The 17591-nt window shown below is 40.2% G+C and overlaps 1 protein-coding gene across 6 annotated transcripts in view; it reads left to right on the top strand.

The window, feature by feature from the left end:
• The window catches only part of DRC8 (dynein regulatory complex subunit 8), a 51911-nt gene extending 34424 nt beyond the window's left edge, over positions 1-17487 (top strand). For 2 of the 6 annotated variants that reach the window (XM_080586737.1, XM_080586739.1), the window contains 6 exons: positions 4263-4347; positions 8980-9052; positions 13694-13776; positions 15638-15680; positions 15762-15849; positions 16862-17487. In XM_080586737.1, the coding sequence (XP_080442863.1) occupies positions 4263-4347; positions 8980-9052; positions 13694-13776; positions 15638-15680; positions 15762-15849; positions 16862-16992 (503 nt within the window). In that variant the 3' untranslated portion in view covers positions 16993-17487. Of the gene's footprint in view, positions 1-4262; positions 4348-8979; positions 9053-13693; positions 13777-15579; positions 15681-15761; positions 15850-16861 lie in introns of those variants that run through there. The other 4 variants (XM_080586738.1, XM_080586740.1, XR_013949132.1 and 1 more) reach the window with 3 other exon arrangements.
• The last annotated feature ends 104 nt before the right edge of the window (positions 17488-17591 follow it).

The following is a 17591-nucleotide window of genomic DNA, read 5'->3' as shown; positions in this document are numbered from 1 at the left end:
TGTGGTTGTAAATACCGCAGCTCGGATCTGTGAGCAGAAGGAGAAGTCTCCCTGAAGCTGAGTGGCAGTGGCGGGGGGCTTGAACACTCACATTTTCTTGTGTGTCTGCCTGCGCAGTCATGTCCCCTCTCATGTCCGTTGCCCTCTTAAAAATGTTCCTCTTTCTTCTTGGCCATCTTCGCATCACATTCTGAGTGTTTGAACCTACATGATCAAGACGGCTGCTATTTTTTGGATTGAAATAATGGCTAGTGGGAGAGAGAAGAAATGGTGCTGGAGTAGTAAGAGGGCTTAAGTGTATCCACTGGTACAATTCTGTATTAAAATATTTGTAGATCAGTGTTTATAAAGATAGATGTTTCAGGTTTGTTGAGCAGTAACATCAAGGAATAAAGTCAAGCCCATGGGTGCTTCTGTGAATCAGACCCTAATCTTAGTCTTTATGTAGTTTAGTACCACATTGTATAAAAAGGTTCATCAAGCTGCATTGAAACTGAATCTTTTCCCATGAGCAGCAAATACTGCTCCCTAGCATCTTCAGAAGTTGTTGAAGGTTGGCCTACGTATTCTTTTGATGCCACTTTTTTCTTCAGGTGATTTCTTCTCTGTGGAAGGAAGGGTTGGCTTTTTGAACCATCAGAGCAACTGGCCTGAAGGAAGAAAAGGAAGCAAGCGCGTACAGTTAAATGAATAGTAGAATCTAGCAAATTTTCAAGTATTGAGTATTTCAAGTATTTTCAAGTTTCTAATATCAACTAGAAATCACTTTTTAAAATGCTTATTACGCAAGAGTCTGGCAGAGCCACTTCTATTTAATTGCTTCTGTTCCCTACAAAGACTGAAGCTGTGGTCTTTGAAGAAGAAATGTCACAACTGGGACAGGTGTGCAGTTCATGGGCTGGCTTCAAATGGGCCTCAAGTGGTAGGGAACAGTCTGGACAACCTGGAGAGGAAATAATTAGTCTGAAAGAACCAGATGAATTAATCTGGGAGTCCCAGTTCCCTGCCATTCTTACTTAACTGGCAGTGTCTAGAGCTTTATTTAGTTCATGCTAAACAAACTGGGAAAAATAGCAAAGGATAGTACAGGAAAGAAGACTGGTAGTGAATACACTTTTTGGTTAATGTATCTGAGGAATGGATTTTAAAACATTCAGTCTTATTGCTTGTGTGATAGGAAAATAATGAGAATGAGAAAATGAGAAAAAAGCATTTTACCAGCATAAAAATGGAAATAGTATGGCATTCCTAAACGGAGCATTTGAGGCAATAAGTAGTTGTACGTACTGGAATCTTCTTTGGCACAGTATGTTTCAATGTGTGTTATTTAAGCCATTAGAAGTAATCAGATAATGTTTATCTTTGAAATGATATATTGTTTTTCTAGTTAGAATTACTGAGTGAAATCTTTTATTTGACCAGAGCTTAGGTATTTCTTTCTTAGAAACTGCTGAAAAATTGCAGTTCAACATGAAATCTTCATTGATTTATCCATGGAGCACAGTCCCCTCATGCAGAAAAATTTCAGTACTATAGAGCATGATATCTGCTGAGGTAACTGCATGTTTCATCTGTTGATGGCCTTCTTGAAGGTATTGTTTTAGACCTTTATGCATCATTATCCTAGAACAGCAATCTGTCTTTTTTTCTCTCCCAATGAGAGGTTTAGAGTGAATCACAGAAGTCTTTTGGTAACTAGCTTTGCCATCCTGAACTCTGTTGAACTTTATTGGCCTCCATTCCTAGAGGAACAAGAGAGATTTAGGCAATAGTTTATTAGGTGTTCACTCAACTTTACAGAGTATTTGAGAGGATTACACTATATTTTATTTTCTTCCATGGATATTGCTCTTGATATTGCTCACAACTTCCTCTCAGTTCTTGGAAGAAATATAGATGATCTGGTATCTAGATTAAATCATCATTTTCATGTCATTTCAGGACATCTCTTTGCCAGGCCTTTTGAAATGGGTAAAATTAAAGTATAGTATTTTAATGGATGGCAAAAGCTTGAGAAGGCTGGATGGCTACATTGTTCCAGCACTGGAAATGTTTCCCTGCCCCCCCAGGGTTAATTTTTATTTCTACAGAAGGCTCAGTCATCAAGCCAAGAATGTACAGCTATAAATATTCCTTCAGCATTTCTCTGTTGCAAGACATACTGTACAACTGAAGTGCCTGATCTCATGAAGACTAAACTCTAACAGTGTACACTGGAGACTGGATCCAGGACTCTTTGAAGGCGGTGAAAAAAATCCCATCAAATTTAGTAGTTTGAGAGTAAGTATGTAGGGCCTTTTCCACAAGGAATCAGGTCCTCCTAGATTTACCCCTGTTTTTTGGAAAGGAGTTATATGTGGTTTGTACTGCTTAGGCACATAAAAGGCAGGGACTGTTGTCAAGCTGTGAAAAAAATACAGCTTGTCCTGTACCTGGGGACTGAGCAGGGCTCCTCTTCCTTGACGTGCTGCAGTCTACAGTTGATTGCACATGTACCTGCCCATGCTTCCCTCAGGGGACTAAACTCAGAGAGGAACACTGGATATATCCCTACCTCTCTTCTCTTTGAATATCTTCTGGGGGAGTTCAGTACCAAACCTGGGCAGAAAGCAGCAGGCACCTGTGCCCTTATAATGGAACACACCTCTGTTCCGTATGAAAATGAGCTTCCTTAGTTTTGCCTTGATCCACTGCTGTATTACAAGTTCTTGAAGCCAGTGGTGTGTTGACCATGGCCAGCTACCAGATACCTACACAGCCGCTCTCTTCCCCTTCTCAGCAGGACAGGAGGAGAAAATGAGTTGGAAAAGGTCATGGACCAAGATAGAGATGGGGAGATCACAAAGCCAATGTTGCTTTTATTTATGTCCAGTTCTGATATACCCTTTGCCCGAAAACAGGTATTTCTGTTATGAGGGCAAGAGAGCAAATGGAATAAATGGTTGCATGCTGCAGACCCTGGGATTCCCAAACTGTTGGGATTGTAGAAAGCTAGGTATGAATTTGTTATGTTTATAGAAACAATGTCCAGCGATTTAGTGTTGGTTAGAGCTGCTCAAAAACACTTTTAACACCAGATGAGCCTAAAGAAGAAAGTAAGTCTGTTCTAACACAGAAGAGTTATGGTTTATTATTATGCTGAAAATAGAGAAGTGTGAAAATGAGAAAACAAACTCAGAGTATACCAATACCAGTGTGATATTCAGACTATCACTCAGGTGTTCCCTGGGGTGTTTCTGTGGAGGCCATTACGCTAGCTCACAAAACACTGCCTTCTGGTCTTGGTCTGCAGGCTGGAGATTGGGGCTGTATTCTGCCACAGGAACCAAAAGGTTGACTCTGTATCACTTTGCTTCCTATATTCTATCTTTTGTTCTGGAGTCAAACTACAACATTAATAAATGGGCTAACCAGTTTGCTCTTTATTTGCTTCTCCTTGCCAGGGAGCTTGAGAAGCACCCCGAGGGCATATTTCTTTTTGTTAGAGGTGGAAGCCTCCCTCTCTTTACATTTTTCTCTTCAAAATTTATTTCCTGATACTCTCCTTACACTAGGAATGCCATTTCTGGCTTTAGATGAGGTATAACTGTGATAACTTGTGGTTCTTCTTTCCCCATTCTTTGAGATCAAGATATGACAAGCAAATGCAGCAAATTACTCCTTCCTCTTCCCTGAGAACTTCTTCCTTTCCAAACTGTTGCAATAAATTATTAACTATGAGACATATTCACTGTGCACATGTCTGTGCTATCTTTGTTCCTGGTTCTCAGCTCTTCATGTTATGGCTAACGTAGTGGACATGTGAGCACTTACATTTCCTGGATGCAGAATCCTGAACAAAGTGACTTACCCCACCTCAAGGCAAGCCTGGGCCCTTATTCTCTCTCCTTGCTCATTCCACTGGCACCAAGGTGTCCAGGAAGGGCCCAGGCACACATTACAGAAAGAGCTGTTGCACACTTTTAGCAGGGTCCACACCTGGCCAGCCAGGTGATCATGCAGCTGAGACGCACCGTCAGCACCAGATTTGATGTAGCTGCAGAGCCATAGCAAGGCCGTGTTGCTAATATAAATGTCAGACTCTGCATTTACAGTGTTTTTTTTTTTTTTCAGAATAACTTCTGCTTTTTCAAAGTACTTTTCCTGTCTGCTCCTTCATCTGTTTTGGTGCTTCTATTGTCACTGTACTCAAATTGGAAATAAATCAATTGGTAACAGCTCAGTGAATCTTTCTTTTGCTTTTCCTATGTTTCTTCTTGCAGATGGCGCAGTAGCTGAAATTGAGAAGAAGATTATAGAAGCTTTTGAGGTGTTTGACCACGAATGCAATAAAACTGTGGATGTCAGGTTTGTAAATATCTTCACACAGAAATATTACAGGCTCTACTATGGAGATAAATAACTCTCCAAACTTGTGTCTGCTTTACCAGAAAATGTAATTGAAACAGTCCTCTGATTGAAACAGGCTCTGATTTTACAAGTATGTCTTTGCTTGTTGAATAAACATCTTGCATTGTTCTGTAGTTGAAGACTGACACTGGCTTGAGAAAGGGAGTGACTTGGCTGGGACTGGTGGAGCCAAGAGGCAAGAGGAAAGTGAGCCTAGACAAAAAGTCTAAGGCTATAATTATTAGTAGGAAAACTCTCTTCCAATAGCTCATTTGGTACTGTGTCCTGGTCCCAAATAGATTCCTTCACTTTCAGATTAGTCCCAGCACATCAAGGAGTGTCCCTGCCCATCTGTGTCACAGTTACTTGCTGTCAGAAGGTGACCCCAACTGCAGTTCACCCCACACATCCCTATTCCTCTGGGGTGCTGTGAGGGCGGATATTGTTCGGATGAGGAGGTGTTTTTACAGAATCACAGAATCACAGAATCGTCTAGGTTGGAAGAGACCTCCAAGATCACCCAGTCCAACCTCTGCCCTAACACTAACAAGTCCTCCACTAAACCATATCACTAAGCTCTACACCTAAACGTCTCTTAAAGACCTCCAGGGATGGTGACTCAACCACTTCCCTGGGCAGCCCATTCCAATGCCTAACAACCCTTTCAGTAAAGAAGTTCTTCCTAATATCCAACCTAAACCTCCCCTGGTGCAACTTTAGCCCATTCCCCCTCGTCCTGTCACCGGGCACGTGGGAGAATAGACCAACCCCCACCTCGCTACAGCCTCCTCTTTTAGGAAGTCTCTTTTAGGAAGTCTCTTCCTCTTTTAGGAAGAGACTTGCATATAAGTTGATTATATAACTGTATAACAGTATTTAATAATGAACATAAGGACAATCATACTTGATTGTACCAAAAGTCCATTTGGCTGAGTACCCTCACTGTAACTAGTAGTTACATGGGGAAGGAATAGAAGGAATTGAGCAAATACACAGTATTTCTTGTTTGTTTTACATCTGCCACATGGATTTGAGAGACTCCTGACTTTTTAGCTAGTGTTATAGTGAATAATTGTTCTCTATTGATCTTATGTACACCACTGATGATTTCATAGCTCTCATTCTCTGTCACCGTAGTTGAAGGCCAAAGAGTCCATATGCATTTAATCTTTAATGAGAAGCTGTTCCATAGCTCTCGTCATTTGTTTTTGTGCTTCTTGTTCAGTTGTCTTCTTTTTGAAATGGGATGACCAGAACTGGGGGAATGGGCTGACCAGGTGGGAGTCAGGAGGGAGAACTGCATGTGCAATACCTTTAGCATGCAATGTTATGGAAATATAAACAAAATATATATCTGAGCAAGTAATAAAAAGTTCAGTGAAAGATAGAAACATGGACTGTTAGACTCCTCAGGGCATAACTGGGTAAAAGATAAAGAGCTAAAGGAATTCCATTTTTAAAATTCCCAAATAATTTTATTTTTGATATTTTAAAAGTTTGAATATTTGACAATGCTACTTCAACTTCATTTTAACATAAACATCCATAGCATATAGTAATATGACTTTTGTTATAAAAATATAAAATACATATTTATATCTTAGTGAGCAGGTGCTGAAGTTGTTATTGACTGCTTTCATTAAAGCTTACTAAAGGAATTTTTCATATTTCCAATTACTATTTTCACAAGAATCTCACCAGATCTTTTAATTATAATTAAATTAATGAGTATAAACATTACAAGGGGGAGAACTGGTGAAATTATGTCATCATTAGACGTTCCTCACATATTGTATAATAAAACCAAGTAGGAAAACATCCGTAAATGTTCCAGACTTCTTTTATATATAAACAGAGTAGAGAAAGGTGCAAACTGTTTATGTCATGGTTTTAGCAATGCATGCTTACTATTGCTTCTAAATTTAAGAAATTATGGCTACTTTCTGGAAGTAAAATGATTATTCAGTTACTGTAGATAGGGAGAATTTCAGGACGTGTCTCTACACTTGGTGCAATTCCTTTCCATACTTCATTGAGCTTTTTGTGAAGATTGTTCTGTTAAATCTCGTGGCTCATCCCCATCTCCAGGGAGATGCCCAATGCCCACGGACACAGCCTTGTGTCCTCCTGGCTGCTTGCTCCTGGCTGGAGCAGCGGGACCCCAGTTCACCCTGGGGAGCCCCCAGCCTTCACTGCACCACAACATACCTGTTGTTTATTTGTTTTTCATTTGCATCTGGAGTCTTGTAAAGTCTGCTACACTCTTCACTCTATTCTATAATGGATATAGAGCTTGAGAAAAATGTTACATCAGTGAAATGGTATGAATAGACTTTTCTGTTTATTTTTTTTTCATTCAGCTAGTATTGTATTCATGCATTCATGTATTCATGTATAATGTATTCAAAATCTATTTAACATAGTAAATGCACTACTTCACACTTTTTTTTAATCAAAGAAGAGTTATGACAATGAAAAACAATTTATAGCTATGTTATTCCTACGTTCATATTGCAGGGCTGTATCACAATAGTGTGATTATTAATGGCTGACTATCTTGTATCAGAAGGTGGCAGCACAGCACAATTCTTAGCCACGATTGTAGAAGTATGAATATTACTTCCTGAAATATCGGATACCTGTGAAGAATGTGGAAAACTACCCTGGTTGACAAGCCAACACCAGTATCTGATAATTCCTAATGCAAATACAAATTAGTAAGAAATTAAGCCTGAGGAAGGCAGGCTTGTTTCATTCTGCTTGTAACATACCCCGAGTCAAAGGTATCCATGATTGTGCAAATCTTGTAACTGAAAATATTATATCTGGGGTGGAAACCATGACACAAAATTTTATTGTGTCTGCATTACAAAGCCTGTATGAACATAAACTCATTTTAACCATCATTTTTGTCTGCTGAAACCTACACAGTAGAAACTGAAGCTGCTGAACTGAGTCAGAGGAAGTGGTTGAGAGGAAAACATAATTATCTATCTGGGGTCCTTTACGCTACACGTTACTACCAAATGTGGCATGTAACTTTCTTGACCAGAAACACTTCAAACCATAGCCTCACACTGACACATGCACAGACGGTGCGAAACAGCACCCAGCAATGCAAACTCTTTTAGGGGCTGGCTTACCTTACTTACATTGCAGTTCTGATGATGTGAAGGCTGAGGCAGGAGTGGGATGGCAACTTTCCTGTCTCTGGCAGTCTGGGATATTGGAAGTAGTGTGGGACAGCTGGGGGGCATGATTGGCGCTGGATGTTTTTCTGGGGCAGGTAAGAATATTTACAAGAGTTTTATAGCTGGTAAAAATGAAGGAGTACAGGAGTGAGAGCATCAACTACAGTGTATCTGTACTAGAAATAGGATGCATGGACAAGAATTATAAAAAATTGGACTAAATGTCTGAGGTCATTGAAGCCAAACTACCATTAATGTTCACAGAGGGCAGGGTTTCACTTGGAGTCATTTGAGCAGAGGTCTTAATTCCACAACAACTCTGTGTGTGGGATTGGGTATTGCTTTGTGCAGCCAGCCTTTTCTTCTCTTTTGTCTATGGTAGTGCTTCTCACGTTTTCAATCAGAGTGGGAGCTCCTCAGGACCTATCTCAGAAGACTAAAGACTGACCTGCCTACTTTTACACATTCATGGTGCGCTATGTTTGAGGTCTTACTGTTGTACTTTGATTTTACAGAGATCTTCTTCTCGTGCCTACCATTTTTTTTCGTCAGTCTAATTTTCCAAATGTACTGGTGAAGGTGAGGAAACCACAGAGTTTTGAAACACAGCAGTCACCATTGCTGTGGATAGTTATTGAAATGTACTTGAATTTCTATGTTGTGGAACTGGACTGAAAATCTCTAGCAATATTGATACTTCTGCTATTTTGTTTTCAGTTGTACCATAAGTCTCAGTAGTACTTTTTTAATATCTTTTCAGTACTTTTGCTTCTAGTCTGCAGTGTTGTTCAGCTTTAACTTTTTTTGTGTGTGTTTAGAACCACAGAACAGTTACATGAGGTTCAGCAGTAAATGCAAGCTATGAATATATTTAGCAGCATAAACAGTGTGATGATAAGCCGGTGAGTTGGGCTGTTTGACTCTTGGAGTGCAGCAGGGGCACAGCAGGTCTGCCTCTCTCCTGACCTTTTGTAATTGTTCTCTACTGCAGTTAGAATTTGTATCTTTATAGTATTTAATGTAAACATATATTTTTGTCACCTTTCATCTCAATAGATGTCAAAGTGTTTTGTTAACTACGTAAAGGTAGACTTTACTGAATTTCAGCCTAACAATTAGAGGACATCAGCTGAAAAGTAACATGCACACTGTAACAGTACACTGTAACACAAAGGTAACGAAGGATTTTTTTGGGAAAGCCCCAAGTACAATTATACTCTTCCAAAAAGCTTCAGGATATTTAATGTCTGTAAAAGTAGGCATTGCTTAGTGAGACATCATCTTAAAAGTCCACATACATATGCTCGTGCATGTGTGTGCTTGTACATGCACGCTCCTGTGTGCACAGCCACTCTTGTATTGCAAATTTACTGACACAGATGTTCTCTTTTTCCTACAGAGAGATTGGTTCTATTGTCAGATCACTGGGTTGCTTCCCAACTGAGGCAGAACTTCATGAACTGCTTGCAAAGGTAAAAGTTTTAAATCTTTTCTGTACTCTTCTATCTTAAACTTGCACAAGTTTGGCACTTCTGCCTTGCTGTGTGGGAAAGCTAAGCTCTTGTCTCACTCGTGAAAAGTGTCCTGGAAGTGAATCAGGCAGTCTCTCAGGTTGCCGTGTAGCAAACACTTAGGCTGATGAGGAACAACACTGATGGATTAAAATGAGGAGCCTTTGACTGTCTTTTACCCCAGAAGGTCACTGTGACACTGTGACAAGGTGAAGGGCTGTTTGTAGAAAATGGAGAAATAATATAATTTTTGGCTCATTAGAAAGATTGCCCTAAACCACAGTCAGATTAGGATATCCAAATCCTAACTATCTCACTGCTCTGGACATGCCATAGACAGACACTGGATGACTAAGTAACAAAAACTGATTCTTGTACAGATGTTAAAAACATACATTACATTCCAAAAATATGTAGAGGGAAGGTTTGCTGTTTTTCTTCACTAGTTCCTGTTATCACTACATCTTATAGCCAAATTGCTCAATTTTCTGACCTTCCTGAGGCCTCCCCCAGTCTTGAGATCTCTCAGTTATAGCTAGGTAATCTTTTCTTGCATGATTACTTAAGCTTGTAAATCAGAATTCAGACATGCAGACTCTCAGGTACTCCCATTCTCCCAGTGATGTGCAGGGGTAAGGAACTTCAACCATATTTCTCCACCGTTTTTTCCTACACAGTAATTTTTATCTCCTCAACCCATGCTTGTATTAGAAAGGCTGGTGTGATGGTGCCTTGACAGTGTTTGGTTAATAAATGGGACATAGAAGTGGGAAAAAGACTTCGCATTGTTTTTACAAAGTGGGATGCCTTAGAGAGGTGAGAGAAGGATCTTTTCATTTTCTCATCAGAATGCTGGGAATTGCTCTCTCTGTCTCTTTTCCCATCTCCAACCAAAAATTTGGGTGATTACATGCCTGTCTCTCCTCAGGAGGCTTGTCCAGTCTCTTGTGGATCAGAACTTAGTGTGAGAAATCTTGTGCTAAGTCTTGTGAAAATGACACAACTGCTTCAGAGGATGATGTACAAGGAATGATCAGAGGAAAAAGATTTTTAACGTGATGCTGCAATCTGTCTTGGTTCTGTACTCTCAGTACCAGATTGTCCCAGCTTCCACTGACAAAGAGGACAAAGTGGAAAGATAAACTATTGTGCTTAATATAGATATTTTTAGTGGCCCACAGAGTTTTTTGTTTGCAGTAAATGAACAGTGTAACTGACTCAAGATACAGAATTAAGAAGAGGAAGGGGATGTTTTGACCTTCCAGCCAGGGGAACACAGAGATTTTAAGGCCTGCCTCCCTGTCCCAACCTATTTTTCCCATTTTTTAGCATTACTGAAAATTTGAGATAAGTAATATAACGAAGTGTGGTGCAATGCAGCTATGAGGTGGAAAATTCTTGAGATTGGGCTGCCCAGAGAAGCTGTGGATGCCCCATCCCTGGAGGTGCTCAAGGCCAGGCTGGATGGGGCTTTGGGCAACCTGGTCTGGTGGGAGGTGTACCTGCCCATGGCAGGGGGTTGGAATTGGATGATCTTTAAGGTCCTTTCCAACCCAAAGCAGTCTATGATTCTATGAGATGCAATGGTGTAAATCTATGCAATTCTTGATTATAAGAGTAGGAAATTAAAGTACAAATAATACAAGAAGAAAGAATGCATTCAAGAGTAATGGTTAACCTTACTGAGAATGCTGAACTGGAAGTTAAATCTCAAAGAAGGTTTCATGGTGTTTGTAAATGAAACCTTGGCATCGGTTCAGTACCAGAAGAGCCCATCTTGCAGAATCCTCAATGTATTATGCTAATCGCTAATATCAAATTATCTTAATTTATGTAAGTTACTATTACCACTGACTATGGTAATACCATTTTATCTTAATCTAGATAAAGTAAAAATTGTCTCTGTAGGCCAGTTTGTAATCATGCTATTTCTCCATTATTTCTGCCCTTTGTAAACTGTGGTTCATTTCTGTTTCTCATTAGCTGTGTCTCTCAGTCATCTATCTTTCTATTAGCCTCATTTTAGCTAACTACCATATGTTGCCTCCAAATTATTCATATCTGCCAAATCACTATTTATATAAATATTTAATCTCTAAAATTATCATATACTGTTTCCTATATTGCCTTATGCTAAATACTGTGCTAAGTATCGTATATCTAGGCCTACTAAAAGAGTTGAGATTAAATGACAGGTCTAGAGATGGTGAAAGCTGATCCAAGGGTTACTACAATGCCTGGAGTTTGAAATCCCAAATTCAGTTCACTGCTCCACCACAGACCTCCTGGATAACTCTGGAAGATGGTTTTGTTTCTTTGTGACTCACCTTCCCAAGTGTTATCTGGACAATAACAGTATGAGAGCTGAGATGTGAAACAGAATGAATGCTACAATACAGCTGTTATGGGAGCTGTGGATGTTCGTAAAGGTGGTGAGGTTAATATATATTTGGTTTACTAACATATCTATCTAATGTTAGAAATAAGATTAATTTTAACAGTTCAAGACATTTCTGGGCCTGTAGACACACTGAAATGGTAGCGGTTCTTTCCAGGTCAGAGGGAGCTGAGGTTGCTCGTCACCTCCCAGGATTAGGTCTGCTGTCAGGAAGGAAATGTTTCTTCACAGACTGCTTTCTGAAGGCAAAATACAAACGGCATACTAAAAAAAAAAAAAAAAAAGAGAGAGAGAGAAATAGACAAATCTGAATATTATTTGTCAGTGGGGGCTGACACTTTCACAGGTATTTGTTATGTTGAGTTCTGGAGAGGTCATTGCCAGTGGGTTCTTCTGGTATGAAAATTAGGGCAATATTCAACTGTTTGGAAGAGCAGATCAAATGTTTTTTGGCTGTTATACATGGTTTATATAACTTAACATCTTAGTAGACATCTCGGGTCCTTTTCTCTTGTTCTGCTTAATATAAGACATGTTTACCTATTTCTGATATATAGCTATCATACTTCTTTTTCTGTCAGTGGACTTGTGAACTAATACTAGTTGAAGCACAGATGTTCCCTAAACCATTCTGTGTGCTGATAGCTCTCAAAATTTGTGATGCATGGGATCATTCAGTGTATTGACCAACTGTTATGTCATTGGAAAGAAATTTTACCAGGTATTTTGTTACATCTTTTCAACAGATTGAGCAGTAAAACAAATTACTCTAATAGTAAAAGGTACCATTTCATATAGCACAAATCAGGCAACAGCTTCATTCCCTACCTAGAGATCTCTTCCACTAGGCTCACCAAAGTGCTTTTTCAAGTGAATTTCTGCTCTAAAGCAGCAAGAGTTGGTGGCTTCCTGCTTCTGGCAACCCAGATCCTTCAAGAGCACTGGAAGAGAGCAAGCAGCAGCAGTTGCTGCTCTCCGTTGAAGCAACTGGATGCATCAGGCATCGCTCTCTGCTCTGACCCAGCTCCCAGGAGGAAGATTCTTGCTTCGTCTTTCCCTGGCTCTGTTAGGAGGTTTCAAATCGGTGCCTGTTTGAGTCTCCTTTCAATCTGAGCTGTGTTTGTGAAGGGCCTAGCAGGGTGTCACTGCTGCCATGTGACTACAAGGCAGGCATCCAGTTTCAACACAGGAACAGGCTAGCTTCAATGAGATGACTCCTTTGGGGAGTAAAACTTTAATTTTTCAGGAAAGAGATACATACACCTCAGTTATGGGGAGCAGTTTTTACCATGTTCATCTCCTATGGAGTATAGGAATGCCATGAGAATGCTGCTAGAAGTCCACAGCGTTTTGGGACTAATCTGTTAATTTATTTGGGAGGCAGAGGGAAGCTTTTCTTCATGTAGTATTTTATGGGCTGCCTTATGACTGTTTCAGACTGCCCTGAGTCAGTCTGTCTGCCTCTCTGGTCCTTCCCTTGGCGACTCTCTCTGGCTATGAAACATGTGGAGGCAACAAATTCCATCCTTGAGGTGTACTAAACTGGGGCTATGTCCAAATTAGCACATTAAATGTGCCCAGAAACGTCCTTGGGTACTGAAGCCAGCTGGCACAGAGCAGCCCTTGTCTGTGCTGGCGGGTGTTTCACGCGGAGCGGCTGCACCACACGGCCCGCTGGGGAGAAGGGCCCGCGGTCCCAGCGCCCAAACTGGGCCCGGGAACTAACTACTGGGGAGAGGGCTTGGTGGCACAGGCTGAAAGCATGCCGGGGGACGTGCTGACAGTTTGCTGTGATGAACGATCACATTGCACGGCTTGGGGGTGTTCCAGGTCACTAGACTTCACTTGTATGCATGCAGTCCGAATGTGTAAACCTCTACGGAGTTCCTGTGGGAGATCAGATCAGTTAGTAGGCATCCAGTTCTTTTGCATGAATGGTTTCTAAGCACAAGAGGGCAATATTGAGTTGCTGAAAGTTTATGTAAGAGCAGGCTGATTTTGCCGGGGATATTATTTCTTCCTCTAATTTCTTTCTATTTGATCACAAGCATTTCACCCAGATGTTATGGTGGTATTAAAAACCTGATATAAATACTCAAAGTCCAAATCTGTAATTTTAATGCAGGACTCACCCCAATTTTCTGGTTTTCCTATTAGTTTGCTAATGAGTCATACGGCCTACCATGCTTAAATTTTATTTTTAGGTGGAAGAAGAAGAAGAACCAACTGGATACATTCATCTGGAAAAATTTCTTCCAGTGATGACAAAAGTACTTCTCGACAGAAGGTAATGGAAAGTAGGTTTTCTGTGGCTGTAGTTTATTCCAGACTGACAGGGTTGATTCTGAGTGAATACATCTACAGTAATTTTATGTAGCTGGAAGGAGTACAGATTTTTTTTTTTTTTAATTTAAACGCAGTCTACATTAGCACGATAGTGAGATTTTAGTTCAAAATGACTTAGTTTACATAAAATTATGTTGTACCTTTGGTACAAATAATACCAGCTTATAATCATGAATTATGATATTGTGTATTTTTTGCATTTTGTATGTGAATCAGAATTAACTCGCTATTTGACGTGTTTTGTGCAACTCTGAAAATATTTTATATGCAAATTAAGGTCATAACCATTACTTTCTCTGAATGCATAGGTTAGGGTCGCTGAGAAGCACAGTCTGTTACAGTGGATTTTTAATAAGTTGTATAAATCAGCTACATGTTCATTTCTCAAAGTGACTGTCAGGTACAGTTGAATGTACACAACCAGCACTGATGACTAAAGACTGATGATCTAAAATATTGGTTGATCTAAAAGTCTGGAACAAGAATGCTGTTCATTGTTGAAGGGTACATAGAAATCTTTGCATATACACAGGAGCTTGTGTGGTTTTGATATGTTTGCACTAAAAGTAGTATTACCTATAGAAAATTTATCTTTCTTTTTTAAAGACAGTAACCAAGGGTTTGGGGAGACTCAGTCTGGTCCGATACCGAGAAGCTGTTTTGCACACAGAGCTCCTTTGGTGTCCTACGCATGAAATAACTATGGGGTTTCCCAAAACCATCTGGCAGCATCCAGTGGCAGTGGGCACCCATGGGGCTATGTTTGAGAGTCTTTGGGCCCATGCTGGGACAGGCAACCAGGGACGCTGGGTCCCAGTGTGCTAGTGCAGGCACGTTGCCTTCCCAGGCTTCTGCACCTTTTCGTCCTCTGGCCTTCGCGGCACGTTTCTGGCTCCATGCTGGTGTTCGCCCCTTCACAAAGTGATGCCTTGCTGCTCCGGGCTCTCTCCTCCTCCTCCACCCCCCGCCTTTCACACAAACACACACGCACAAAAACACACTTTTCCCAGGCTAGTGCAGACTTGTCAAGACCCACGTTTATCTTTTGGGGCTATGTCTATAGTTCACTTATCCAAGGGCACATGAGATCTGGATCAAAAAGAACAAGGTCTCTGCTTAGCACATTTGATTTTTAGATAATAAGAGTGAGGCGGGTCTGGGCGAAACAACCAAGCATTTTGAACCTCCCTGGCTTTAACATCTCTTTAGTATTTTTGGGATATGGTGAGAGACTGCCTGGATGTGGAAGGTCTCCACTGCTGTACAGGGTTTCCTTTCCAGCTGTGAAATCAGCCGCACATATGCATGCGCACACGCATGCAGTGCTGCTTTCTCTTTGAAATTGTTAGTGACAGGCCAGTTTTTTTATAGCTACCAGCCTCCTTTGCTCATCATCAGCTCATTAGACTGTCAAAGTCCCACTAGGTGATCTGTTGCCTAGCTACCAGCCTACCTGGACAAAACTTTGTTTTCTTGGTTTGGCAATTCTCAGTTCAGTGCATTTGCTACGTGGAGTGATTCAGCTATTATTGATTCCTACTAACCCACTCAGCCAGCCCAGACATGCATAAGCCATTCATTTGGCTGCTTAGCACAAGGAGAATGAAAGAGGAATAATACGGAAGACACAAGGGGTGAAGGTATGCACAGTTCCAAAAAGTCAAGCTGGAATTAAATATGTGACAGACAAACTGTAGAAAGTAGGTTTTGCCTTTCTTTTAGTACTCATATTTTATTCTTTCAGAATAGTACAGCAGCCTTACAAACAGTGACTCTTAACTTTTCTGACTCGATGGTTTCAGCTACCGGCCTATTCCAGAAGATGTTCTCCTACATGCATTTGAGGTGTGTAACTAAATATTCAAGTGCCTAATTGCTGCAAAGAAGTTGCTGATTCTTGATTCACTGTGCTTAAAACCACAACAGTTTTATTCTTTTTCTTTAAAGGCTTTAGATGAGAATAAATGTGGATATCTTACTAAAGACGAGCTGGTAAAACATATGACTGAAGAAGGTAACGTGACTTTTGTAATATCAGTATTTAAGTAAATAAACATTACATGTGTATATGGCACCTTGAGGTCCTGATTCTGCATGCCAAAACTTGCAGGAGTAGATACAGTCTTCAAACAGTCTGCTGCCTCGATGAGTGGCTGCAGACTAGAACATTTCACTAGTGAATAATGCAGGGAAAGGACATTTATCTGCCTTTTGCAGATATTATAAGATAGAACTTTTTATTGAGTCATAATCCAGCCTCGTGTGAATATTTTATGATTCTGTGCATGTCTTTGTGCTTTGTAAGGATGTTACTCCTTTTCTGTCCCCCTGTAAAACTTTAGTTTAGATTTCAAAATGTTTCAGGGAGTTTCAGTGCTCATTCATTCCTACATTATCTTGATCTTAATTCTAGTGCCCTACGCAAACAAAGAGATTCAAAGACCAGATTTAAGTTGTATATCATGTAATCCTCAATATCCCTTGAAGAGCCTGCTTTTCTTGCATGACTGAGTCATGCTTGCCTGCCTCAAGTACAAAATGACAAACATGCTTTGTGCAAGACTTTCCAAGACGTATTCTCAGATGGGGACCTTGTTCTCAAAGAGGGACGCAGTAGGCCATCAACAGCTTCGAAGCTCCTAAAAGAGAAGAAAACAAGGGCCTTTCATGGTGTAAATACGAGGGAAAGGAGAGCCAAATGAGAAATAATAGTACTAAAGTAGACATTAGAAGAATTAATTCTGACAGAAAGCGTTGTTTTGAAATCCTTGTGGCAGAGACAAACAGGCTGTTTTGGAGCCTGTGAACTAAATGGAGATCAGAAGATCCAGGCGCTCTGCCTCCTTTCCCTTAAACCAGCTGGTTTGGTATGCAGGGCTTTTACATGTGCAAAAGTAAAGGAATTGGATCCTCTTCTCCTCTGCATGAGGACAGAAAGGAGAGCCTTGCAAGGGAAAAGTAAAGTAAGTTGTCAGCCCTGAAAGAATATTTATCAAGCCAAAGGGTTAATATCTCTTCTCTTTCAGGTGAACCCTTTACTGAGGAAGAAATGGAGGAGATGCTCTCCAGTGCTCTAGATCCAGAAACAAATACTGTTCACTACAGAGATTACATTTCAATGATGATAGTAGATGAACCTGAAGATCTGCCCCAATAAAGTTTGAGATGCCATTTGGTAACAGCAGTGTAACTTGGCAGTTGGTTGAAATTTGAAGTATAACAAATCTCAGCTTGTGACCTTGTGCTTGTAATTAAAATAAAATCTGTGCAGCTATATTTCCTTGGTTCTGTATACATACTGAAATATATTCACACCTGGAAAAAGAGCTCTTGACAGAAATATTGTGTAAGGTCTGGAAAAGAAATCATGGAATTTGGTTTGAAAAATAACAGGAAAAATAATGTTAATGGAGTCAAGAAATGTCTTTACAATTGCTTCTGAAAAAAAATAATGGAAAAGTGAGACCTGGGAAAGTGGGTAATAAGTATGTAAATGAGTACCTTAAGACGACTGAAATTGTGAAATCATGCTACTAAGGTAAAACTTTTATATTTAAATGTAGGCCCTGTTTGTGTTTAACTAATGAGGCACTGGGTAGATTACTGCTTTTGAAATAATACTACAGATCAAATAAACTTTCTGTAGTTTCTACATTTTGCCAAATATTTGCGTCTTGTTCACCACAGCAATCAAACCAGTTAGTTCCATTTTATGTTACTCACCCATAGGCACGTGGTATTTTGCTTCCATTTTAA

The sequence above is a fragment of the Anser brachyrhynchus genome (assembly GCF_964034855.1).
Source record: "Anser brachyrhynchus genome assembly, chromosome: 3".
Lineage (NCBI taxonomy): Eukaryota > Metazoa > Chordata > Aves > Anseriformes > Anatidae > Anser > Anser brachyrhynchus.
The sequence above is the reverse complement of the archived record's forward strand: the minus strand, read 5'-3'. Positions and strand labels throughout refer to the sequence as shown.